Here is a 27860-nt window from a genome sequence, read left to right on the forward strand (position 1 = left end):
TCTGGGTGACTCAGTCGTTAAGCGTCTGTCTTTGGCTCAGGTCATGACCCTAGGGTCCTGGGATCGAGCCCCACATCGGGCTCCCTGCTCAGCGGGAAGCCTGCTTCTCCCTCTCCCTCTCCCCCTGCTTGTGTTCCCTCTCTCGCTATCTTTCTCTGTCAAATAAAGAAATAAAATCTTGAAAAAAAATTTTTCTTAATCCTCTCAACAAACCACCTTTAAGTTTCATTGATTTTTCCCTACTGCTTTTCTGGTTTCTATTTTACTGACTTCCACTCTGACTTTATTATTTCTTTTTTTAAGATTTTATTTATTTAGGGGCGCCTGGGTGGCTCAGTCGTTAAGCGTCTGCCTTCGGCTCAGGTCATGATCCCAGGGTCCTGGGATCGAGCCCTGCATCGGGCTCCCTGCTCAGCCAGGAGCCTGCTTCTCCCTCTTCCACTCCCCCTGCTTGTGTTTCCTCTCTAGCTGTCTCTCTCTCTCTGTCAAATAAATAAATCTTTAAAAAAAAAAAAAAAAGATTTTATTTATTTATTTGACAGAGAGACAGCGAGAGAGGGGACACAAGCAGAGGGAGTGTGAAAGGGAGAAGCAGGCTTCCCGCGGAGCAGGGAGCCCGATGCGGGGCTCGATCCCAGGACCCTGGGATCATGACCTGAGCCGAAGGTAGACACTTAACGACTGAGCCACCCAGGCGCCCCATGACTTTATTATTTAATTTCTTCTGTTTAATTTGTGTTTAATTTGCTCTTCTTGTTCTAGTTTAAGTTGAAAGCTGAGATCATTGATTTGGGACCTTTTCCTTTCCTAACACAGGCATTTTTCTCTCTAAGTACTGCTTTAGAGACAGCTCACAGATTTTGATAATTTGCATTTCTATTTAAATTAAAATATTTTTCTAATTTCTCTTTTGATTTTGTGTTTGACACATCGGTTATTTATAAGTGTGTTATTTAATTTCCAAATATTTGGAATTTTCTAAATATCTTTCTGTCATTGATTTTACTTAAATCCTACTGTGGTCAAAAACATACTTTATATGGGGCGCTTGGGTGGCTCAGTCGTTAAGCGTCTGCCTTTGGTTCAGGTCATGATCCCAGGGTCCTGGGATCAAGCCCCATATCGAGCCCCATATCGAGCCCCATATCGGGCTCCCTGCTCTGCAGGAAGCCTGCTTCTCCTTCACCCACTCCCCCTGCTTGTGTTCCCGCTCTCGCTGTGTCTCTCTCTGTCAAATAAATAAATAAAATCTTTTTAAAAAATACTTTATATGACTTGAATTCTTTTAAGTTTATTGAGATGTATTTGATGGCTCAGAATATGGTCTTTCTTGTTAAATGTCCCTTTTGTTCTTGAGAAGAATATTCTGCTGTGGTTGGGCAGGGTGTTTTATGAATGTCAGTTAGGTCTAGTTAATTCATAGTGTTACTTAAGATTTCCATAGACTTACTGATTTTCTGTCTATTGTTCTATCAATTGTTAACAGAAGTATGTTGAAATTTCCAAATATAATTGTGGATTTGTCTATTTCTCCTTACAATTCTATCAGTTTTCTTCATTTATTTTAAAGTTCTCTCAAAAGTTTCATGAATGGGGGCACCTGGGTGGCTCAGTCAGTTAAGCGTCTGCCTTCAGCTCAGGTCGTGATCTCAGGGTCCTGGGATCAAACCCCGCATCGGGCTCCCTGCTCAGTGGGGAGTCTGCTCGTCCCTCTCCTTCTGCTCCTCCCCTCCACTCATGCTCTCTCTCTCAAATAAATAAAATCTTAAAAAAAAAAAACCACTTTATAAAAAAAAAGTCTCATGAATATTTGGGGCTATTATCTTCATTACATTGTACTCACTGTATGGAATTCATCATTATGAAATGACCCTCTTTACCCCTAGTAATACTGTTTGCTCTGAAATCTACTTTATAGCCTCTTCAGTGTTTTTTATTTTTTATTTTTATTTTTTTTATTTATTTGACAGAGAGAGACACAGCGAGAGAGGGAACACAAGCAGAGAGAGTGTGAGAGGGAGAAGCAGGCTTCCCGCGGAGCAGGGAGCCCGATGCGGGGCTTGATCCCAGGACTCTGGGATCATGATCTGAGCCGAAGGTAGACGCTTAACGACTGAGCCACCCAGGTGCCCATCAGTGTTTTTTTTTAGATTTTGTTTTGTTTTAAGTAATCTCTACACCCAACATGGGCTCAAATTTACAATCCTGAGACCAAGAGTTACATGCTCTACCAGCTGAGCCAGCCAGGTGCCCCTCTTCAGTGCTCTTTTTATTAGTGATATAATATATATCTTAAACATGGTATATCTTTTTCTATCCTTTTACATGGTCTATTTCTGTCTTTATTTTTTATTTTTTAAAATATTTTATTTATTTATTTGACACAGAGAGAGAGAGAGAGGAATCACAAGTAGGCAGAGTGGTAGGGAGCAGCAGAGGGAGAAGCAGGCTCCCCGCTGAGCAAGGAGCCCGATATGGGACTCGATCCCAGGACCCTGGGATCATGACCTGAGCCAAAGGCAGACGCTTAACGACTGAGCCACCCAGGCGCCCCATTTCTGTCTTTATTGTAAAGTGGATTCTTATAGGCAGCATATAGTTCTCTTGCTTTATTCAATCTAACAATCTCTGCCTTTTAATGGAAATAGTTGTAAAGACCATTTACATTTAATACGATAATTGATATGGCTGAGTTTAAATATATCATCTTGCTAACTGCTTTCTATTTGTCTCATCTGTACTTTGTTCTCTTTACTTCTTCTTCCTCTTTTTCTGCCCTCTCTTTGATTATTTTTAAAAACAGACTTTATTTTTTAGACCAGTTTTAAGTTTATAGCAAAACTGAGCAAAAGGTACAGAGATTTCTCATATGCCCTCTGCCCCACATATGTATAGCCTCTCCCATTATCAACATCCCCCATCAGAGTGGTACATTTGTTACAAATGATAAACCTACACTGACATATCATTATCATTCAAAGTCCATAGTTTACATTAGGGATTACTCTTAGTATTGTACATTCTATGGCTCTGGACAAATGTATAATGACATGTACCCAGCATTACAGAATCATAAAGAGTAGTTTCACTGCCCTAAAAGTCCTCTGTGCTTTGTATATTAATTCCTCCTTTCCCTTTAACTCCTGGAAATCACTGATCTTTTTACTGTCTCCATAGTTTTGCCTTTTCCAGAATGTCATCTGCTTGGAATGATATAGTATGTAACCTTTTCATATTGATTTCTTTTATTTAATAATATGCCTTTAAGCTTCCTCCATGTGTTTTCATGGCTTGATGGCTCATTTCTTCTTAGTGTAAGATAATATTCCATTGTCTGGATGTGCCACAGTTCATTTATCCATTCACCTGCTGAAGGACATCTTGGTTGCTGCCAAGTTTTAGCAATTATTAAGAAAGCTGCTATAAACATCTCTGTGCAGGTTTCTATGTGAATCTAAGTTTTAACTCCTTTGGATAAATACCAAGGAGCATAATTATTGGGTCACATGGTAAAGAGTATGTTTAGTTTTTTAAGAACTACCAAACTGCCTTCCAAAGTAGTTGTATCATCTTGCATTCCCACCAGCAATGAACGAGAGTTCCTATTGTTCCACATCCTTGCCTCTCCCATTATAGTATTTGGTGTTATTAGTGTTCTGGATTTTGGTGATCGTAATAGGTGTGTAGGGATATCTCATTGTTTTACTTTGCATTTCCCTGATGACATATGATGTGGAGCATCTTTTCATGTCCTTATTTGCCATCTTGTGTCTTCTTTGGTGAGGTATCTGTTAAGGTTTTTGGCCTGTTTTAAAATTTTTTTAATTGTGAGTTTTAAAAGTTCTTTGTATATTTTGGATAACAGTCTTTTAACCATATGTGTCTTTTGCAATTATTTTTTCCCAGTCTGTGGCTTGTCTTCTCATTCTCTGGAGGGCTGAATATTTTTTACGGCTCCATTTTATCTCCTTTCTTGGCTCAATAGTTGCAACTCCTTGTTGTATTATTTTGATGGTTCCTTTCATCTTTAACTTACCAGTCTACCTTCAAGTAATATTATACCACTCCACATACAGTATAAGTCCTTACAACAGTATATTTCCATTTTTCTCCTCCTGGTTTTTGTGCTGTTGTCATACAGTTTACTTCACCATAGGTTATAAACCTCACATTATTGCTATTTTTGTTTTTAAAAGTTAATTATGTTTTGGGGCACCTGGGTGGCTCAGTCGTTAAGCGTCTGCCTTTAGCTCGGGTCATCATCCCAGGGTCCTGGGATTGAGCCCCACATTGGGCTCCCTGCTCGGCAGGAAGCCTGCTTCTCCCTCTCCCACTCCCCCTGCTTATGTTCCCTCTCTCGCTGTCTCTCTGTCAAATAAACTCTAAAAAAAAAAAAAAAAAGTTAATTATGTTTTAAAGAGATTAAAGTAATAAGAAAAAAGTCTTTATATTTATCCATGTAGTCACCATTTTCAGTACTCTTCATTTCTTTGTGTAGATTCACGTTTCCAGCTGGTATCACTTTTCTTCTACTTGAAGGACTTCCTTTACATTTCTCATCTGATAATGAATTCTTTCAACTCCTGTATGTCAGAAAAAGTCCTTATTTCATCTTTCTTTTTTAAAAGATATTTTTGTTAGGTAAAGAATCCTAGGTTGAAGGCTTTTTCTTCAGTACTATAAAGATGTTGCTCCATTTTCTTCTAGCTTATACTGTTTCTGATGAGAAATTTTCTGTAATCCTTATCCTTGTAAATAAGCTTTCCCCACCTGTTTGCTTTTAAGATTTTCTCTTTACCAATGGTTTTAACCAATTTAATTATGATGTGTCTTGGTGTAGTTTTGCTTCTTGGGCTTGGTGTTTCTTAAGATTCTTAGATCTGTTGGATTTATAGATTCCATCAAATTTGGAAAAATTTCAGCCATTTTTCGCTCAGATATATTTTCTGCCTCCATTTCTTCTTCAGATTCCCCAATTACACATATATTTAGGCTACCTGAAGCTGTCCCATAACTCACAGATGTTCTATGTTTTATTATTATTTGTAAAGAAATCTCACCCTTTTAATTAACTAATTAATTTATTTTTGAGGGAGAGCTTGCACGTGTATGAGTGGTGGGGTGAGTGGAGTGGGGAGGGGTGGAAGGGAGAAGGAATCTTTTTTTTAACAGATTAAGTTATTTTATGTTATTTATTTATTTTTATTATGTTTAGTTAGCTAACATATAGTACATCATTAGTTTGTGATGGAGAGAATCTTAACCAGACTCCATGCTGAGCATGGAGCCCAATGCAGGGCTCAATCTCATGACCCTGACATCACTACCTGAGTCAAGATCAAGAGTCAGATGCTTAACTGAGCCACCCAGGCGCCCCTACTGTTGTTGTTGTTGTTATTATTATTATTATTTTAAATCTCTGTGTTTCATTTCAGATAGTTTCTACTGCTATGTGTTTCTCCTTAAGTGTCCAATGTGCCATTCGTACTATTCAGTGTAATTTCCACCTTGGAGACATCATAGTTTTCATCTTTACAGTTCATTTTGGGTCTTTTTTATACCTTCCACACTCTACTTAATATGTTCAGTCTTTCCTCTAGCTTCCTGAACATATGGAATACATTATAATAATAAATCTTTTAATGTCTTTGTCTACTAATTCTATCTTCTGTGTCAGTTCTGGATCAGTTTTGATTCAATGATTGATTGATCAACTGACTTGGGTTTTCTCTTCATTGTGGGTTGTATATTCCTGCTTCTCACCATGCCTGTTAATTCTGATTGGATGCAAGGCACTGTGAATATTACCGTGATGGGTGCTGGATATTTCTAATAGTCCTATAAATATTCGTGACCTTTGTTCTGTGATGCTATTGAATTACTTGGAAACAATTTGATTCCTTTACGTCTTGCTTCTGCTTTTAAGCTTTGTTAGGCAGGACCAGGAGAGTGTTTATTAGGCAGAGGTTTAATTTTTCTCCATTTCCAAGGCAAGTCCCTTCTTAGTATTCTACATGATGTTCCATAAATTATAAAGCTTTCTTCTCTGGTTGATGGAAATATGCACTATTCCTGGCCCCGTGTAAACTCTGCCTATCATTCGCTTTAATCCTTCTAGTCGGTTCTTTACCTGAATAGTTTCTTCACAAGAATGAGCTGATTCATTCTCATCTGAATAAAAGAGAAGGAACCCTGCAGATTCCCAGAATTCTCTCTCTATGGAGCTCTCTCTTTTCTGGTACTCTACCCTGAAAACTTTAGCTGCCTTGGCATCCTGGAACTCCCAGGTTCATCTATTCAACTCAGGGAGACCACTAGGCTTTGCCTAGATACCTTCTCCTTGTTCAATGGCCTCTGTACTTTCTCTAGGCAGTATGTTAGGGTAATCCTAGGGCTCACTTCACTTCATTTATTTTCCATGTCTCAGGAAAGACTATCCTATTCATTGATGCCCAATGTCTTGAGAACCATTGTTTTATATGTTGTGTCTGGATTTTTGTTATTTCAGTCAGGAGAGTAAATCTAGTTCCTGTCACTCCATCTTGGCCAGAAGCCACTGTATAATAATATCACCCGTGATCTCCTTTATTTTCTCATATTATCCTTTAGTTCCACAAAAGCCAGTCCTACCGATTGGAGCAAAGAGAGCCAGAGAGTGGGCTTTACTTGGAACACCATTACCAGCTATACCTGGAATCTGGAGATCTAGAGAATTTCCCAGCTACGATTCTTTCACTCATTAGAGGAGTCTGTCACAAAACCAGATGAAGCTGTTTGAGCTCCTTGAGGGTGGAGATCCCAACTAATGCAATTCTCTATCTCCAGCATCCAGAAAGGTGAATAAAGTATGGTTTTGATTAGACAAAACTAAACATAAATACTCCACTATATCATCACCACTGTAATGGTAGCTATGTGCTCAGCACTCTACATACATTATTTTATTCAAATCTCACAACAATCTGCGTTGGTGGTATAGTGGTGAGCATAGCTGCCTTCCAAACCTCACAACAATCATTTTAGGTATGCATCATTCCTATTTTATTGATAAAGAAACTAAGGCTTAGAAAGATTAAATAGCTTTCACAATACTACACAACTAGTTAGTAGCAGAAATGGAATTTGAGCAACATCTAGCCATGCTCTTGATCTCTGTATAATACTATATTCTATAAAGTTTTCCTGAACCATAGGCTTCCTTGCTGAAAGCTAACCTCAGATTGTGCAATCTAAAGTACCTGCACCTAACCACCCTGTATTCAGAGTTCCCACACATCAATATGGAAGATTTCCACCAAAGTACTGATTATTACTTTATACTTACCTGCTTCATCTCACATGAGCAGTAGGGAAGAAATCGGTGCCGGGTGATCTCATGAAATGATTTATGCAGTTTGGTCCCAAACTCTTGAGTGTCAGCTGCCTAAAATGGGTCAGAGATGAAACATGCTGAATTCCAGTACTGGCAACCAAAAGGAAGGTACCCACAGGATATGGGAAGAGGATGAGACAAAGAGGAAGGCAAACCACTGACATCCCTCACGTTATGTTAGGAGTATCCTTAACTCCTATGGATACAGGAGTAGAGAGAAGGCCTGGGATACATGGCATGAGATAGGTAGCTGTGGCTCCTAGGTCTTCCAATTTCTGTTACCTAAGCAAGATCTTTCACACAAGGCCTTTGTTCTCCTATCTCTATAGGAAATACATATCCCAGAGATCTATCTGTTCATAAAGGGGTTATATAAACTGCTTTCCTCTAAAACAAGTTCCAGGAGAGCAGAGGTTCCACTATATTCAACTAAGGCTGATATAAGAACTTCCCCTCAGGTAAGGCTTTTAGGGAAGAAAGGAAGAAGATAATAGCATCCATAAGGAATGGGTAATAACCTCTACATTTTAGTATAGAATTGCAGGATATTAGAGTTAAAGGGGACAAGAGTAATCACCTAATACAACACACTAATTTTATAGATGAGAAAACTAAAATCCAAAAAGAAGTGGTGACCCACCTAAGATCGCATGGCTTATTAATACAAAAGTTAGGGCTGATCTTAGGATTGCCAATGTAGCATTCTTCTCATTACCCTGTGCTATCCACATGACCCAGAAAGCTGAAGCTGTAGGATGCACTAGATTATAAAGGTGTTATACTCTTAGACCTAGTAAATCCACTTATAGAAATTTATTCTAGGAAATAATTCAGAAGAAGCAAGATATCACACAGAGGTATTAACTGAAATACTATCTATATTGGCAAAAAGAACATAAGCAACTTAAATGTCTCTCATTAAGGGAATGGTTTATTAAATTAGATTAAACCAATGGAGTAGAACTGGGTAACTGATACAAATTTTAAAACAGCTGAAATGGGGAAATGTCAAATTATATATGAATATAGAATTCTTCAGTTACAACTATACAATATAACTTGAGAAAATATGCAAAAATTTTTAAATACAGTGATAAATATTATTAGCTATTATTTTAAATTTTGAATGTATTACACTATTTTTTCAAGAAAAAAGTACAAAAAAAATAAAGCAACAGACATGGAATGAATGGGTCACCCCACTGATAATACCAATTGGTCAGCACACATTCCTAAAAGGAAAGAAACTAACATTTATTCAGAACCTACCATGTGCTATGCATGTTCACACTTAGCCCTCACCCTCGTAATAACCCTCTGACGTACTATTATTTTTTCCAATTTATAGATGAAGCTCAGAAAAATTAAGTACAGGCCTTAGTCCACATAGCCAGTAAGTAAATGAGCCAAGAACTGAACTCAGGCCTCTGATTTCAATTGTTACACTATTCCATACTGCCAAATATGTGTAATACTTAAGGCTACTCAGTTATTTCCAATGTTTTCTGTCACCATGAGGTAACAAAACATTCTTCAATAAGAAACTGGGAATCACTGTCTAGTCTTAGCTCTAACTGTAACTAGCTATGTGACCTAAAGCAAGTAGAAATTTTAGATAACTTATTTTCTCATTTATAAAATAGTACACACGTAACTATCCATTCAATAAATATTTCTTAAAACACCACAGGCCTGATACTATGTAGGACCACAGTAGGGTAAAATGAAATAATGTTTCTAAAAGCTCTGTACATAATACTACGTTAGGTAGTAGAACATCATTAAAACCCTGGCACTTTTAAGCAGCCCCAATCTCCTACTAACTTGAAGGGCATGGAGACAGATCTTTCGGAAGCTACTGCTGGTGCTTCCAGTCACGATACTCATTATGGAATTCACAGCCACTGAGAGTGAGACCTGCAATTTCTGATGATCCTAAGGAACATAATAAGGAGAGATGGCAGTTTATAATAATCCCAAGCTGCTGGTTCAGAGAATCCCAAAGGAATCAAAGATTTCAGTAACAGCAGGATTTCAACAACTCTTCCCCCTCCATAAACAATACTTACTGAGATCATGCCATATAAAGGACACTTAGGGATTGAAAAATGTTCTCCTCTTTTACAGACATGACTTATTGACACAGACACATTCAGAAAAGATAAGCCATGAGACACTAGGCAATAAAATAGATGCGCTTACTATTAAAAAAAAAAAAAGCTTTAAACTTTGCTCTCTTAGTGTGTTTTTTTCCCTGAAAGGGGGCCATATGAAGTTAAGAAATATGTTACCGAAAGTATAAAGGATAGAGGAAATCAGTAAGTCAGATAAGAAGAGAAAATGATGGGGTGCCTGGGTCGATCAGTTGGTTAAGCCTCTGCCTTCAGCTCAGGTCATGATCCTGGAGTCCCAGGATCAGGATCCCTGCTCAGCGGGAGTCTGCTTCTCCCTCTCCCCTGCTCCCCCCGCCCCCGCTCATGCTCACTTGCTCTTTCTTGCTCACTCTCTCTCTCAAATAAATAAAAATCTTTAAAAAAGAGAGAGAAAGTGATGTTATAAAGCATTAGAAATGAGGGAAGAATGTAAGATTTAGTGAAGCAGTAGCTCCAGAAGTATGTGTGGGAAGGGAAGACAGATAAGGAAAAGGCTCATTATTAGTCATTTTTCTCTATTATTTTGTCCCTATTTACTCAAATTCACCTATTAGGAGGTAAGACTATGCAAGCTGGTTACAGTGACATATCCTAAGTTAAAGCTTGAGTTCCTAGGCTAGAGGCAATGTAAGGATCAGCCAAGGTGACAAAAGAGGAAGAGGCATTAAGGGAGGAAGGGCCCTCAGGCTGTCATATCCTCTAGTTCTTTTTCTTAGAGTAGGAGACAAGGAGTTATGAATTTCTTATTACCTTGGTAGCCTGGTGATGCTGTTCCAAGGCCTGGTCCACGGCAACCTGGATGGAATCTTGCACTACACTGTGGCTCTCCGTGAGGATGGCACTGAGATGAGTGGTGAGCAAGGTGTGGACTCCTAAGGGGAGGGAAAATATTGGTAACCTTGAATGAGAATGGCCACTTCAAGACTGCTGTTATGCGCTGTGAGTCAGGAATGAGAAAGAGGCTTCTTGGAAGAAGAGACCACTTTTGCCTATCCACAAATAATTACTTTTTTAGACCAACCCCCCCCCCCAAAAAAAACCCAGCAACTTATAAACTCACCCAATTTCACTTACAAATGAAAGAGACTTCACAAATTAAATGTGAAGGTTGACATTATTTTTGAAGAAACAAGTGAGGGATCCTGTTTAATTCATATCAGAAACAGAAATATATACCACATACTATAAACAATGATACTGGTGACTCCCAATGGATAGGAGGAGGAGGAAGAGAAAAAGGAAAGGCCTGTTGGAGAGTGTCTACCCTACACCCTTCCTGTGTGAGCATCACTGTTGTGGTGAGCCACTGTTACTGTCAGGGTCTCAATCCTTTCACATACGCCGTGATACAGAAAAAGTTAACACTCACAATGATGACTCTGAGACTGCTGGTATAAGGGTCTTTTTAAATGGGGGCTATTTCTGATAAAGTAACCATAGGCACTACTGCTCAGAAGAAAAGCTAACAGGTAAGAGTGATAGGCAAAATATGTCATCCAACAATAGGCTAGCATTGATGACCCGGAGACAACAGACACGGGAAGACAAATTCACTTTACACCTGAGAAAATACTCCTTAATTAACCTTTCCTTTTTCAGTGTTTTTCTATTCTTCCCTAAATAGTCTGTTCAAAGGCACTATGGTGAAGCAGCCTACAGCTGGCTGGCTTGTCTCAGGGCTGCATTAAAAATGCAAACCAGAAGGTACATTTTCTACCACAACGCACCATGATGCTTTCCCAGAAAGGAATGTAAAATGTGGTCTGCTCAAAAGGGGTCTGAAATTGGAGTCTGGAGAACACAGATTCTAGAGTGAATTCTACCTCTAACTTGTGGTGACCAAGTCCCTTCACTTTTCTCACTTCAAAACTAAAATTGGCTTTATACCACCTGCTCTCACAGGCATGTTGTGCAGATACACTGGGATAATATATATGAAGTGTTTTGAAATGTACATTGCAATATTCAAAGGGAAAATATCGCTATTGCTATGATGAAATCGTATGGGTTACTGTTTTCTATTGTTTGGTGCTAAGAATAGCCTCAAGAAATCAGTTAGGCCCCTTTTGAAAGCAGACATTTAATTAAAAAGCTACAAGTTTGTTCCCCTAAAACTGCTGATACTACCAGATGCCTTTAACGTTGTAGCAAAATAATGAGTTAATCATAGAAAAGTTACCATGACAAGGTGGGCAGGAGGCCAGTTAAGTGATTTTTTTAAGACACATGGAAACAGACTGTAGTTCTGCACAATCTGTTTCCTAAAAGTAGCTCTAGAGAAAGCTTTCAAGGATATGAGAAAGAATAAGGGAAAAAGAAGATATAATTACTGTATCTCTATCCATATATCTATATCTACCTACCTTCACCATACATCCTTTTCCAAAGGCTCGTCCTAAACTACCAGATGTGTAAGGGAATTTAAAAAGATAGATAGTATGGTGGCTCCTGGGTGGCTCCTGGGTGGCTCAGTCAGTTGAGCGGCCAGTTCTTGATTTCAGCTCAGGTCATGATCTCAGCTCAGGTCATGATCTTGGGCTCCTGGGATCAAGCCCAGCATCATCATCATTGGGCTCCATGCTCAGCGGGGAGTCTGTTTCAGGATATTCTCTCTCTTCCCCTCCCTACTCTCTCTCAAATAAATCTTTTTTAAAAAAAAGATACTTAGTATGTTTACTAATGCAGTGATGAATTTCTATTTAATCCAATATCGAATGTCACTACCTGAGATGCTACAGGCCTTCAGAGCCAAGCTAAACAAAGATGTATAAACTCTCACATTACTACAAGAATGACAGGAAACACTGGTTTTTGAGGAATCAGTCCTTCAGGTGTGTTCAATAGGATTCAGAAAGTGGTATGAGACTTTATGTCATCCTAGGGAAGACTGAATGTGGTAATCCCTCTAGCACACCTCAAAAAACAAAAACAAAAACAAAACAAAATCAAAACCAAATAACAACCAACCAGAAAGCCCTGCCAAGACAGTAGATCTTAAGTCTTATGGGTCTTTAGACTTGGAAGGGCCTTTGATAGCACCTAGTCTAACAATCTCACATTAAATATATGAAAAGGAAAGATCAGATGATTTATGTGACTTGCTTCCCAAAAATCACTGAGGAATTTGGTAGCAGAACTAAAATTAAACCCAGCTTTCTTGATTCTACCCTGAAGTCCTTTCCACTAAGATGCTCCTCTTATCAGCCTCTGTCCATATGAGCGCAGGAGGTAACAACCCTAGGCATCCTCACTTTGTCCTCCCTGCTGGAAGCCTCATTAGCGTGGGTCACTTCTATGCTCCCATTCCAGGGCCTTGATGAATGGAACAGTGGAGCACCAGACAACAACAGCTCTTCAAACGAAGAGTTGCAAGCCAGAGCCCAGGAAAGCAGTGTGCTTCTCCCCTAAACAACATATAGTTACTGGGAAAAGACAGGAGAAGCACAGAAGGCAGGCAGCAGGAAGAATCCCACAGCTGACAATAGTTTGTTCAATAAATAGTTGGCACCAGTCCACACGAGCTCTTCTGATCTGGGGATGTAAGCTGTCTCCTGTCTCTCATGACTCAGTGGGAGCAGGGCCACACCAAACAAGCACTGGAATGGCTGGAGAGTAGAGTCCCAAGAAAAAACACTGGCTCACAGAGAACACAGAAACATATCAGGAGCACCAAAGGAGAGGCTTATGAACCTTTCCCCAGACATTTATAAGCTCCACTTCTTGCTATTTCCCTTTAAGTTTAGGAGGGCATTGAGAAACACTTAAATTTGGGGCCCCTGGGTGGCTCAGTTGGTTAAGCGTCTGCCTTGGGCCCAGCCCAGATCATGATCCCTGGTCAAGCCCTGGGATCAAGCCCCCTGCTCAGCAGGGAGCTGGCTTCTCCCTCTTCCTCTGCCCCTCCCCCTGCTCGCACTCTCTCTCAAATAAATAAATAAAATCTTAAAAAAAAGAAACACTTAAATTTATATCTCAGTGTTTATTGGATTAAACACATAAGCCAACTCCCACTCACACTCAGTGGTCTTCAAACTTTACTATATTTAAAAATCACCTGAGTATCTTGTTAAAAATGCAGATTCTTGAGCCATACCATATTTTTACATTGTAACAAAACAATGAGTTAATCATTGGCTCAGGAAGCAGCTCATTTTCAAATACTGCAGGTGATTTTGGTGCATCTGTTTCGTGGACCAACAGAGAGAACCTTTCTGATAACAGGTTATCACCACTTTGTCACATAAACTGTAAAGGCCCCCTTTGTATGCCTGAACAAGGACAGTTTCTCCCTTTCCAGAGGTCTACGTGGCAATCACATAAAGTCATTCATACCAATACTACTCCCACACGTCCTTATGCTGTAGTTGAGAGAGATGCTGCATCAGGGCCAAGTAACGCCAGTAATGTTTCTTGATTCCACCTGGAAAAGCGATAACGTGGTGGACAGTTCTCAGGCCTGAGCTTTAAAAACATACTGATATCTGAATCCTGCCTCAGTCCAAGGAAATCATAATCCCTGGGGGTGAGGTCTGGACATTTTATAGACGCTCCCCAGGTAATATATCAGCAGCTAAGGTTGAGAACCATTCATCTAAGGTAATAGACTCTGTAGAGACCATTATAGGAAGTATCCACTAATTTCTGGCCCACTAAATCTGGGAACGTCATCATTTAAGTGATGTTTCAAGATACGTATCTTTTCCATAAAGCATATAATTTAACTTATTTAGGCAAGGTTTCTCATTAAAATTCATTATTCTACAGAAATATATGTAATTCAGATATGTGCATCATATAACATCTCCCTTTCTTTACTCTCTTAACATTTAAGCACACCCAAACTGGCAGCCCCTATACCTACTCCACAGTTCTGTTTGCTGGACTGGAAATCCGCTGTGAAAATCCACAAAGAGAAAAAGCAGCAGAGTTTGTCCGTGGAAGTCCATATTCTGAGACTGATCTCCCTCACTGGATTCCACCTGATAACTCACATCTGGAAGCACCAAATCTAGAGGACAAGATATTACACAGTATTCTAAGATAAGTAAAGCCCTCAGAATGCTACGTAAATAAAGAACCTATACCTCAAACAAAGAAGGATCTGAGACAGATCTATATTAGAACACTCCCTTCTTCTCCTGAACCTGTTTTTCTATCCACATGATGGAAGGAAATAATAGCGACTCACAAAAGAAACATCAAAATAACAACTGGGTGTGTAAAATGCAAATCAAACAGCACTCCTTAGAATTTATTGGGAAACATTAATACATTTATTAATTCCCCATACAACTGTCTAAGATAGATACCACTAGTAAGAGGCAGAGGTCAGAGTCAAACCTGAGTAATGAAAATGACGACAGCTAATTTGTATTAAATGCTTACTACATGCCACTTATTGTGTTAAATTCTTCACATGGTCTATCTAAATATAGGCTTCTCAACAACACTATGACATAGGACCTATTCTTATATCATTTTACAGATTTAAAAAAAGGCACCAATAGATTAAATACATTGCCCAACATGAGGCAGTAAGTGGTGGAACTGTTTTAGACAGACTCAAAATCTGTGTTCTTAACCACATTACCATATTATATTTGTATTCCCAGGTAATCTGATGCCCTACAGTCACTTTCTAGCACCTTGATCCTTTAGAATACAATCATGATAGTCCTAAATTCTACCCAGATCCATACAGAGAAGTATCTCCATGTGGATTCTGGTTCTGTCCTTTAGAGTAATGAGGGAGGGAAGGAGATGAGGGGACATTTTCTACATTACTCATTTCCAAAGTAAACTGAGCAAGCTCAGGCATCAGGAATTGGCAAAAAACGAAGGAAACCAACAAAGCATGAAAATAAAAATTCAAAGAGAAAAGGAGATATGGAGAGCCCTAGAGATTCAAAAATTCTAAAGGCATGACATCCCACCTGTTAAGACCAGGCATTCTTTCTTCACAAAACCATTCACCTCCACAGACCCTGTTCAAAGACACCCTCCTCCTTTCATTGCACCCTCTGGAACAACTACCTACTCAAGAAAAAAAAATCCTTACTCTGAGTCTTACTTCCTAGAGAAGATTCTATCATTCCCCCTGAGATACTTCTCCATCCCAGGAGGCTTCAGTCTTCTCATACCAGTCACAGCTCTAGAATGCCTCTTCCCCACTGGTCACCTTCCTCAGCATCCAGTTTACCAGACTACTTTCTAAATTTCAGAGGATTCTAGCAAACAACAGTCAAGCTCAAGACTGTAAACCTCCTACACCCACCCCCCACTCCCTCTGCAAGTGTGCAGTGAGGTGGTGCCTGTGGGGCCCCTAGGGAGAGGTGGAGACAGGGGAAGGGATGCACTCGGTGTAGACGGTATAGACGGGTGTAGATGGGAGGGCAGAGGGAGTTCTCTTCTGTTTTACAAATGAGGAAGACGTGAGCCAATTTAAATGCTGATGTAAGATTCCAATAGAGAGACTGATAAAGGGAAGGATGTGTGGGTAAAAAAAAAAAAAAATTGGGGCGCCTGGGTGGCTCAGTTGGTTAAGCATCTGCCTTCAGCTCAGGTCATGGTCCCAGGTTCCTGGGATCAAGCCCCACATCAGGTTTCCTGCTTGGCGGGGAGCCTGCTTCTCCCTCTCCCTCTGCTGCTCCCCTACTTGTTCTTTCTCTTTAAGATAAATAAATAAAATCTTAAAAAGAAAAAAAAAAAAAGATTGTAAACCTCCTAGATATCACCTCATGGTTGCATATCCCTACTCTCCAGTTTTATTTTTTGGTCCAGTTATTAAGCGTCCACCTCTCAGTGTGATTCACCCAAAGTTAATATGGTTATGCTCTACAGGAATACTACAGCCAGCTTCCTAGGTTGATTACTACATGGTTTATACTCCTGCTTTGAATTTATATGGTGTTTTAATTTTTTATAAGTAATTTTATATGCATTTTCTCATTTCATCAGGAAACATTTCTCTTCCATAATAGTTCAATGATGTTACTAACCTTTCTAAAACCCCAGAGTTGACAGATTAAGGTACAACAGAAACCCTCTGAACAAGTCCTTACAAGACGGAGGCCTACTGACTACCTCAAGAGGACCAGGAAGAGAGGAGGCAGTAGAGGAAATGAGGAAAACCAGCATTAACATGTAATACCAAAACAGTTAGGCTCTAATGCGGCTTTGACTATTGACCTGTTTGCCGCACTTCACGTAGATTCTCAAACTTAGCCAGACCCCCACCAGTGGCCCCCAACCTAAACCATCAGATCACTGTGTCCTATTTTTTATGTACACCTGCTATTTATATTTCCTTGCATTTCTCTAATATTCTCCAGGTTTCTTTACTCCTGTGCAGAGAGAGGGAGATATACCTCTATCCAAATTGAGATCCAAATTGGGCACCATACACAAGTGGTATTTCTTCCAGTCAATGAAATAAGAGGTATCTTTGAAGACAGTAGTAGTTGGCTGCTCCTGACTTGGCAATATCAGAGGCAGACCTGAGGGTCCATATAGAAATATGTATAGTTGCTAAAGAAAACTACCAAATTTTAGTTTTTTATGACTATGTATTCATTTGCATAAAACAAACATAACACTGACCTGGCTCACACTCCCAGAAATAAACTAGGGTGCCAGATGATTATGTATTAAGGCTTTCCACATTGAATATACGTGTGAGGCACCAGAGATAGATCCACTAGAATTCCTAGAAATTTATTCTGGGTTTAATAAGTGTGTGCGACAGGTATAGTATTGGGACGATTAGTTTATATATTCATCCCACTCACTCCATCGTAGGTTTGAGTGGTACTACACGCTAAACACCATACTAAGTTCAGAGAATACAAAGATCAACATCCAGATTTAATACCTACCTTTGAGTTATCATATATATTAGTACTGGAGATACAGGTAAAAATCAGTAAAATATGGTGTGATACATGCTAGAAGTATATACAAAAATATCTTTCAATAAGTATTTGAGTATATTCAGATTAAAAAGGAAACTCCTTACCTCCTCTAACCCTATTCTCTAACCAAGACGAAGGCGGCCAGGCCTCTGAAATGGTTTCCTTTTCTTGAGTTCACTCCTACCCTCGCCTTGCTTTTCACCTAGGGTTTCTCCACCTTGGCACTACTGGCACTTTGGGCCAGATAATTCTTTGTTGTAGGGGCTGTCCTGTGCACTGTAGGATGTTTAGCAGTATCCCTGGCCTCTACCCACTAGATGCCAGTAGCACCCTCCCCCTGAGTCATGACAGTCAAAAAATATCCCCAGACATTGCCAAATGTCCTCTGAGGGCAAAATTATCCAGTTAAGAACCAATACTTAGGGGCGCCTGGATGGCTCAGTCGTTAAGCATCTGCCTTCGGCTCAGGTCATGGTCCCAGGGTCCTGGGATGGAGTCCTGCACTGGGCTCCCTGCTCAGTGGAAAGCCTGCTTCTCCCTCTCCCTCTCCCCTGCTTGTGTTCCCTCTCTCGCTGTGTCTCTCTCTGTCAAATAAATAAAATCTTAAAAAAAAAACCAAAAAACTAATACTTAATCCTTTTTGTCCCCTGAACCAAGGCTAAAGAAACCAGAAATATATTTTCCTTTATCTTTTTGTTTGTTTTCATCCTCTTTTTAATAGGGTAAACATGAAGCATTAAGTGTGAAGAAGATTAAAATCCTCACTCGTAGGCACTGGGACATTATGAAAAGTCACAGCAGAACGAAGGGAGACAGTACCCATAAATGAAGTCTCCATCACAAATCCAAGACATTTACACAGGAGCTAAGGCCAACACATTCACTGTTTAGAGCCAGGGGAGCTTTGAGGTACTGCAAACTCAGTAAGAGTGGAGTGTCTCAAGAGTCAAAATGTGTGATTATCTTTTAATTGGGTTGTTGAAACCATTTACATTTAATATAAATACTGCTATGGTTGGGTTTAAATCTACCATCTTCTTACGTGTTTTGCATTTGTTCCTTGTATTTCCCTCTTCTATTTTTGGATTCTATTCTGGACTGGGGGTTTTTTGTAATTCCATTTTATCCCCTTTTTTGATTTATTCATTATAATTCTTTGTTGTAGAAACTTAGGGATTTATACTATAAATTTAGGCTTTATAGTATACAACTTTATCACCATCTCCTTTTAAATGATATAACAGTTCACACACATAAAGTGTAAGAATCCTGCAATAAGGGCGCCTGGGTGGCTCAGTCGTTAAGCGGCTGCCTTCGGCTCGGGTCATGATCCCAGAGTCCTGGGATCGAGTCCCACATCAGGCTCCCTGCTCAGTGGGAAACCTGCTTCTCCCTCTCCCACTCCCCCTGCTTGTGTTCCTGCTCTCACCGTCTCTGTCTCTGTCAAATAAATAAATAAAATCTTAAAAAAAAAAAAAAAGAATCCTGCAATAATATACTTCCATTTCTCCCCTCTTGGTCTTTGTGCTATTGTCACTCATTTTACTTCGACATACGTTATAAATCTTATATACTGATGGCATTTTTTTTTTTTTTTTTTTTGCTTTAAAAAGTCAACTATCTTGGGCGCCTGGGTGGCTCAGTTGGTTAAGCGACTGCCTTCGGCTCAGGTCATGATCCTAGAGTTCCGGGATTGAGTCCCGCATCAGGCTCCCTGCTGAGCAGGGAGTCTGCTTCTCCCTCTGACCCTCCCCCTTCTCATGTGCTCTCTCTCAAATAAATAAGTAAAATCTAAAAAAAAAAAAAAAGATTCTCCCTCTCCCTCTGCCCCTCCACCCCCCACTCACGTGCTCTCTTAAAAAGAATAAAAATAAAAAATAAAATAAAAACATTGCTTCACTTTCTCCTAGATTACAGTTTCCAATGAGAAATCTTAATTCTTATCTTTGTTCCCCAGTATGTTAATATGTCTTTTTACCTCTAGCCGCTTTTAAGGTTTTTTCTTTATTATTGGCTTTAACCAATTTGATTATGGTGTGTCTTGATATAATTTTATTCAAGTTTCTTATGTTTAAAGTTTGTTATCTTCTTGCATCTGCAGGTTTATACTTTTCAGCAAATTTGGAAATTTGGGGGACATTATTTCCTCAAATATTTTATCTGCCCTCTCTCCCTGCAGGAATCCAATCACATGTCCCTGAATTAGGCCACTTGAAGTTATCCCACAGTTCACTGAAGCTTTGTTCACTTTTTTAGTCTTTTTTTTGTTTCATTTTGGTTTCTTCTGCCATGTCTTCAAGCTCACTAATCTTTTCCTCTGCAATGTGTACATCTGTCACTGATCTCATCCAGCGTATTTTCATCCTAAAAATTCTAATTTCTATGTCTAGGTATTCAATTTGGGTGTTTTTTTTAGATCTTTTGTGTCTTTACTTAATATGTTCAATCTTTTCCTCTTACACCTTGAATATATGGGTACAGTTATACCTGTCTTAATGTCCTTGTTTACTAATCCTATTACTTCTGTCATTTCTGGGCAGTTCTCATTGACCGATTTTTTTTTTCTTTCATTATGGGTCCTATTTTCCTGCTTGTTTGCATGCCAAGTAATTTTTTATTGGATGCCCAGCATTGCAAAGTTTATCTAGTGGAATGCAGGACATTTTTGCATTCCTGTAAATATTCTTGAATTTTTTTTCTGGGACACTATAAAGTTACTTGGGAATAATAGTTTGAGTCTTTTGAGTCTTACTTTTAAGCTTTGTTAGGTGGGACCAGGGAAGCTAGGGCTAGGGCTAACTCCTTCACTATATTCAGGCAAACCCTTCTTAGGACTCCAACTGATATTTTATGAAATACGAGGTTTTCTATCCTGCGTGGTAGAACAGAAACCATTCCCAGCTCTGTGTGTTCCCCAGGAATTCTCCTCTGTCTGGAGCTCTCTCTGTGTATTTATCTCCTCTTTGGTACTCTTCTCTATAATTTCTAGCTGCCTAAACCTTCCTGAACTCTGAACTTTGTCTTCTCAACTCAGAGAGATCCACTAGACTCTAGTTGGATACGCCCTCCCTATGAACTTCTCTCTAGGTAGTACAGTGGTGCCACACAGGGTTTGTCTGTTTCTCCTCTCTCTAGACCTACTGTCCTATACTATCTGTTGTTTATATAATTTGTCCATTTTTTAAAATTGTTCAAGGTAGGAGGTTGGATCCAGTCCCTGTTATTTGTTCTTGGCTGGAGACAGAATTTCTGAAATTGACATAATCTCATGGACTTTGATAGCTTCTTTGCTTTCTGTATCAACATAAGATACCCAGGCTCGTCTTGTACGTTTTTTTTTTTTTTAAGATTTTATTTATTTGAGTGAGAGTATGAGTGGGGGGGGGGGAGTGAGGAAAAAGGGCAGAGAGAAGCTGACTTCCCACTGGGCAGAGAGCCCAATGTGGGACTTGATCCCAGAACCCTGGGATCATGACCTGAGCTGAAGGCAGATGCTTAACTGACTGAGCCACCCAGGCGCCCCTCATCTTCTACTTTAGACCTGGAATCAGTCATTCCTCCTTTTTAGTGAGCAATGACATTTAGAGAACACATTCTGGGTACTAGGAGTGCTCACTGTTTCTATGTTTGTTTGTTTTTTGTTTGTTTAGCAGACAAAGCTAAGAAATATATAATTTCAAAAGTCAGAAAACTTGGGGGTACATATTGGTATCTTCAATTCCACTTTAAGATTACTTTAAAATATTTTTTTATTTCTTTTTTTTTTAAAGATTTTATTTATTTGAGAGAGAGAATGAGAGAGGGTACATGAGAGGGGGAAGGGTCAGAGGGAGAAGCAGACTCCCTGCCGAGCACGGAGCCCGATGCGGGACTCGATCCAGGGACTCCAGGATCATGACCTGAGCCGAAGGCAGTCACTTAACCAACTGAGCCACCCAGGCGCCCAATATTTTTTTATTTCAAAATAAAAATATTTCTTTGAATTTAAACTCCTATATCTTATTCTAAAAATTCTGGTTCCCAACAATGTTAATGTAATTACTTGTTTTATAATAAGTACGTATACGATAATTTCAGTATAATACCAATGTCATTATTAAGAATCAAGACCACTAGGGGCACCAGGGTGGCTCAGTCGTTAAGCGTCTGCCTTCGGCTCAGGTCATGATCCCAGGGCCCTGGGATGGAGCCCCGCATAGTGCTCCCTGCTCTGCCGAGAGCCTGCTTCTCCCTCTCTCATCCCCCTCGCTTGTGTTCCCTCTCTCACTCTGTCTCTCTCTGTCAAATAAATAAAATCTTAAAAAAAAAAAAAAAGAATCAAGACCACTAAATGAATTTCAAGAGTGCTTTACAGTTCACTTCATCCTTAGAGTATATCCCACCAAGAATGTACACCAAAACACTATGTTCTAAAGTCAGTTGAATTAATTCTTCTTACTGTATGAATTATGACATTAATCTATATAGGTAAGTTCATTATCTTTTATCTTGAGAAATACTTTTACTGGCTATGGGATTCTAGCTTGATTTTTTAGTTTCAGGACATTAATACTATTATACTACTACATCCTGTTGGTATGGGGAAATCAGCTGTCAATTTGTTTCTCTTTTGAAGAAAATCCATCTTCCTTAGCTGATTTTCCTCCTTGTTTTTGATTTTCTACAGATATAGATATCTTTTTGTTTATCCTGCTTGATTATTAAGCTCTGAAATCTGTCTTAGTTGCTTCAGCCATTAATTCTTCAAAGACTGTTTCTGCCCCATTTTCTCTCTTCTCCTTTGGGACATGAATTAAATGTACATTAAAATGGTCTCACTGTTTCCTCTCACCTGTTAACCTCTCTTCTGTATTTTCCATACTTTTGTCTCTCTTTGCTTTATTTTACTAAGTTTTTGCTATCCTCATCTTTTACTTCACAAATTCACTTATGCTATATCTAATCTGTTGTTAAACCTTCCTAATTTCAATACAGGTCATTGTATTTTTTGGTTCTATAATTTGTTTGGTTTTTTAAAAAATTATGTCACATTTTATAGTTTACAGTTCCCTGGCAAGATTTTTAAGCTTGGATTTCAATTTCATAAGCATAGTAAACATAATTTTTTATTTTTAAAATCAATGTCTGATATTACCAACATCTGGAGTCCCACTGGGTGCTTCTGTTGCTATTGTTTTTGCTAGCTCTTATTCATGTTACCTTGTCCACTCTTTTATCTAGGTGTGGGGGTGGGAGGGTGTGGGGGTGTGTGTGTGTATGACAGAGAGAGAGAGAAATATGCACATGAGCTGGACATTTTGAGAAAGTATTTGTTAAATAATCTGAAGCACAGATGTGGTTATCTAGCTAGCTAGAAAGAATTTTTGTTTGCTTCTACAAGGCATCTGGGAGAATTAGAAATCTAGAATCATTTTAATCCATTTTGAAAGTTTAAGATTTTCTAGCCTTTCCAGATGACCCAAAAAATATATGAGTTCATGTGAAGGATGGTTTATTTCAGGTTCACCTTACTCCTTAAAGTGTAACCTTTTAGTTATCCCTGCCCAAAACAAGAGGTGCTTTTAACAGCACCCCAGCTCAGCAGGCCCTAAACTCTTTGGCCTTCTTGTCCTACATTGATTCAGAAGTGCATATTAGCCTCTTGTCTGCTTGCTCTAATTTGCAAATGACCTCAGGGCAAAAGCAGCCCCCAGTGTTGGGCTCAAGCTTTCTGCTATTCCTGTTCTTTCCTATGTTGGCCCAGAAATTCCTTCCTACTCACTAGAGCTCTTAGATTCTTTTATGATGTTTTAACATTTCATCCAGCATTTGTCCTCAATGGGGGGGTGGGTCTAAATTACCTAGTTTGCCATTTTCAGAAACTGAAATCCTACCAGTTTCGTTAGCTCTCTTTCTCTTCACTAAATAAAACATCACCTCCCTAGAGTCTCCGTTGACTATAATATTTAAAATAACTTCCCTATCATTATCTCTTTACCTGCTTTATTTTATCTTTACCGTACTTATCACTACCTGACATCTATTTATTAACATGTCCCACTAAATGTAAACTTCAAGAGGATAGAAAAATGTGCCTTATTCCCTCTGGGGAATGGGATGAGGAGGAAGGAGAAAATTTTATATTTTACTTTATACTCTTCTATATGACCTAGATATTAAGATTTTAAAATCCAAAAGTCCATGCATAGTCTTTATCACCATCCCGCTCCTTCCTCCTCCCTAATGATATTTTCAGCTGACATTGGTCTTGGCCTTCTTCTGTTCTTATTCTTTATATTCTACTATATATAACTACATTTACTCTTATAGCTTCAATCATATAACAACACCTAATATTTATTTTTTTTAATTTTTATTTTTTTATTTTTTTTATTTTTTTTTTAAAGATTTTATTTATTTATTCATGAGAGAGAGAGAGAGGCAGAGGGAGAAGCAGGCTCCCAAGGAGCAGGGAGCCTGATGTGGGACTCGATCCCAGGACCCTGAGATCATGACCTGAGCCGAAGGCAGACGCTTAACCATCTGAGCCACCCAGGCGCCCAACACCTAATATTTATTGAACACTTACTACATCTCAGGCAGTATGCTAGGAGCTTCACATAGGTTAGTATATAATCAATCCTAAAACAAACAAACAAATCCCAAAAGAACAGCTGTAACAACAACAAAACCTTTGCAAGGGGAAATAAATAAATCTACAAAGTATTATTATCTCTGTTTTAAAGCTGATGAAATAAAAGCTTAGGCTGGTTAAGTAAGTTGCATAAAGTCACAGCCAATTAGTGGTGAATCCAGCATTTACACTCTTGTGCCATGCTCTAACCAAAGCACTATGCTATACTAAATCCATGGGAGGAAATGTTGAGGCTCTAAAATTTATCTCTAAATCTGATCATTTCCAATTTCCAGACCAAAATTTCTATGTAGCTGTTTGCCATTTTCAAGGGACATCCTGCAGGAACCATAAACCTAACATGTTTAAAGCTAAGCTAATCTTCTTTACCTTCCAAATCTGCCATTTATGATTTGCATCTAATTGACAGTGTCATTATTCTATCAGTCATCTATGGAAATGTTCTTAAACAGCTTACTGAGTTTTAAACATATCACATAACATAAAATTGACCCATTTAAAGTGCACAATTAAATAGGTAGTAGTATATTCAAAAAATTGTGCAACCATCACCACCAACAATTTTAGAACATTTTTATCACTCCCCAAAAAATCCCTCTCCACCCACTTTGTCTCTATAGATTTGCCTCTTCTGGATGTAGAAATCTTGACATCAACTTTGGCTATTCCCTGCCCCTAATCTCTCCCTACCCTAACAATGAACTGGTTGCCTCATTATGTTGATTCCTTCAAGTGGTAAGTTTCTCTTTTCCATGCTCATCACACGTTTAACTTAGGCAAGCATTATCTCTTGCCAGGTCACTTACTTATTTACTTAGTGTTTGCTGACTTCTCTCTCCTACCCCACTGTATGATGCTGCCTGAGACTCCTAAAACATCCAATGGTTTCCCACTATAAAGAGAATGAAGTTCACACTCCTTAGTGTGGCACACAAGAGCCATGTTCCACTCCAACTACTTTCCCAGCCTCATCTTTCCTGCTTGCACCATTCATTCCATGCTTCAGTCATACTAAATTACATGAAAAGTATGTGGCACATGTGTCACATTTTATAGTTTTCAATTTTTTTGAAAAATTCTCAAGCTTGGCTTTCATAATGGATTTTTGTTTTTATACAAATCATACTGGCTTCTAGGCACAGAGTTTATATGCCAAGGGCTTTCTAGAATTGAGATAGAAAAATTCATTTTTCAGGGTGCCTGGGTGGCCTAGTCAATTAAGCATCCAACTCTTGATTTCAGTGCACGTCATGATCTCAGGGTCATGGGATTGAGTCCCACATGGGGCTCTACACTCAGCTCAGAGTCTGCTTGTCCATCTCCCTCTGCTCCTCCCCCCACTCACTGTCTCTCTCTCTAAAATAAATAAATAAAATCTTTAAAAAATTCATTTTTCAAGACAATGAATTTGAAGATTTTGATGGACTCTATCATCAAAAGGATATGGAAACCGAAGAAATCCTACTCAGCTGGTTCGAAAAGACCTCTGGGCAGGGACACAGAGCAGCCGCTGGAGTCAGTATCAGCTCTCCCAACAAGCCCAGGCCAGCCATGTCATCAGGGATGAGAAGCATTACTGGATGTCCTAGCACAGGATGGATTCTGCTGCAGAGTAATTCAGCTGTACCAAATTTTGGTCTACTGTCAAAAAACAGGTAAGACAAATTTAGCTTTTTTTGGTTCTTAAGAAATTATTTTTTCTTTTCTTCTCTTTTTTTTTTTTTTTTAAAGTAGGCTCCACGATAGGGCGCCTGGCTGGCTCCCTCAGATCAAGAGTGTGCAACTCTTGATCTCGGGGTTGTGAGTTTGAGCCCCACACTGGGTGTAGAGATTACTTAAAATAAAATCTTTAAAAATAAATAAATAAATAAATAAATAAATAAATAAAGTAGGCTCCACACCCAACGAAGCTTTCTTTACCTCTCTCTTTAAACTGATCAGGTCATCCAGGAAGATATGTCCACAAACACTGGCTCAGAGGCTTAAAATTTTTCAGTAAATCTGTGATAATGAGCTGTCTATCTGAAAAGATTGTATGACAGCAGAGGACTACTAAAGAAAGATAAGGGGTGGGGGCTTTGTTTCCTGCACATATTAAAGAATAAAAAAAATCTAATCTGAATTGTAATTCTAAGAGTGAAAAAACAGACTAAAAAGCCATGGGCAATCTCTTCAAGCCTTAAGATCCTATGACTACCAGTGACGGTTCAGGGCATACAAACGGAGTGGAAAACTACTGAATAAAGAATAAATTAGTTGGACTTAATAATAAATTAGTTTTTTTCTTGCTATAATGCATGTTCACTTTGGATTCTGTGGTAGGTGGACAGCATAGGAAGGCAAGGCAGAGGGTTCTATTCCATTTATTTACCATCTTCTCCATGGATTTTTTTTGTAGTCTGAAGAAGGTGGAGGTAGAGAGATGATTTCTGAACATATGCAAAATGTTGATGCACAAAAAATAACATGCAAAGAATTCCTTTGTATTCATAGTATCTTTCTAGCCAAGAGTTTAAGTAACTACTATCTAAAGTCATTCCTCTCTTCTCATATGTAAATAAGATTGAAATTAGCAGGGTTTATTTTGTTTTACTTACAGATGGGAAAGAGAAGGCACATGTCCTTGGGTCAATTAGAATATATTCAAGGAGCCAGAAATAATAAGAGTTTTCAATAAAAATAGCTTCAAAGTTTTACTTCCACTTTTCTGATAGAGAATCTGATACCTGGCACTAAGAAATGATAAGTGAGGCTATTTTCAATTTCTACCCACATTCATACTCATAACAGGAGATTAAAACATGGAGAGGGACCACAATGCTTTTACCCTTCACCTCACATAATGCTGACAGCTTATAACAAGAGCAATTCCATTTGATAGGTTCAAAGTGGGTTCATTCTTTGTCCTGCAAACAAAGAAAAAGCCTATTTCAGAGATTCTAAAACCAATCTTTACCTGATATAAATTTTGGCCCATGACTACCACCACCCTCAAAGATTCCTAGAATTCAATAACCAATTAACCAAGGGGAAAAATGGCAACTTTTAAGATCACCCACTCTAGTGAGAGGAAAAGATGTGAAATGTTTAGATGAATCTACTGGCTCATTAAAAGCTAACATAGGAAAAGAAATCTATTCAATCTGAAAAAAAAAAATTAAAGCTAACATAGAATAAGAAAATGTGGGGGGTCTCAAAACTAGTTTCAGGGTGACTTTGGGTCAAGAAGTCAAACTGTGGGGCAACTGGGTGGCGTAGCTGGTTGAGTGTCCAACTCTTGATTTCAGCTCCTGTCACGATCTCAGGGTCATGAGATTGAGACTTTCCTGGAGCCCTGTGTCAGGCTCTGCGCTCAGCATGGAGTCGGCTTGGGTTTCTCTTTCCCTCGGCCCCTCCCTCCCACACACAGGCTCGTGAGCTCTCACTCTCTCTACAATAAATAAACAAATCTTAAAAAAAAAATAAAAGTCAAACTGTGAAGCTACTAGAAACAGGACAATAATGACTGAGAAAAACTATAAAGCCACAGCATAAACTTAAGCCATGGATTTAAGGACTTACCCAAAGACTTCCATGGAAAGGACTCCATTCACCTTTACAGTGAAATTAAATTTAATCTGCAAAGTAAATGGAGTATGAGATTTAACACGAACCAGGACAGAGATTAAAAACTTCCATACTTAATTCCTGAAGGGGAAGATATTCTTTATATCCCCTTTTTTTCACTTGCACTTTCCCTAAACATAATTAACACAATTAACATTTATCTGTGCTCAAACTCTGCATCTTAAATA

The 27860-nt window shown here is 38.9% G+C and overlaps 1 protein-coding gene across 2 annotated transcripts in view; it reads right to left on the reverse strand.

Annotated features, from left to right (window-relative positions):
* TOP6BL (TOP6B like initiator of meiotic double strand breaks) overlaps positions 1-27860 on the reverse strand; it is a 101364-nt gene that overhangs the window by 10820 nt on the left and 62684 nt on the right. The window contains exons 6-13 of one of the 2 annotated variants that reach the window (XM_078057747.1): positions 27628-27683; positions 26901-26972; positions 25508-25707; positions 16890-17036; positions 14384-14530; positions 10276-10397; positions 9197-9307; positions 7325-7423 (exon numbers count right to left, since the gene is read on the reverse strand). In XM_078057747.1, coding sequence (XP_077913873.1) covers positions 7325-7423; positions 9197-9307; positions 10276-10397; positions 14384-14530; positions 16890-17036; positions 25508-25707; positions 26901-26972; positions 27628-27683 — 954 coding nt within the window. The remainder of the gene's footprint in view (positions 1-7324; positions 7424-9196; positions 9308-10275; positions 10398-14383; positions 14531-16889; positions 17037-25507; positions 25708-26900; positions 26973-27627; positions 27684-27860) is intronic. The other variant, XM_036121470.2, reaches the window with a different exon arrangement.

The sequence above is a fragment of the Halichoerus grypus genome, chromosome 11 (genome assembly GCF_964656455.1).
Source record: "Halichoerus grypus chromosome 11, mHalGry1.hap1.1, whole genome shotgun sequence".
Classification (NCBI taxonomy): Eukaryota; Metazoa; Chordata; class Mammalia; order Carnivora; family Phocidae; genus Halichoerus; species Halichoerus grypus.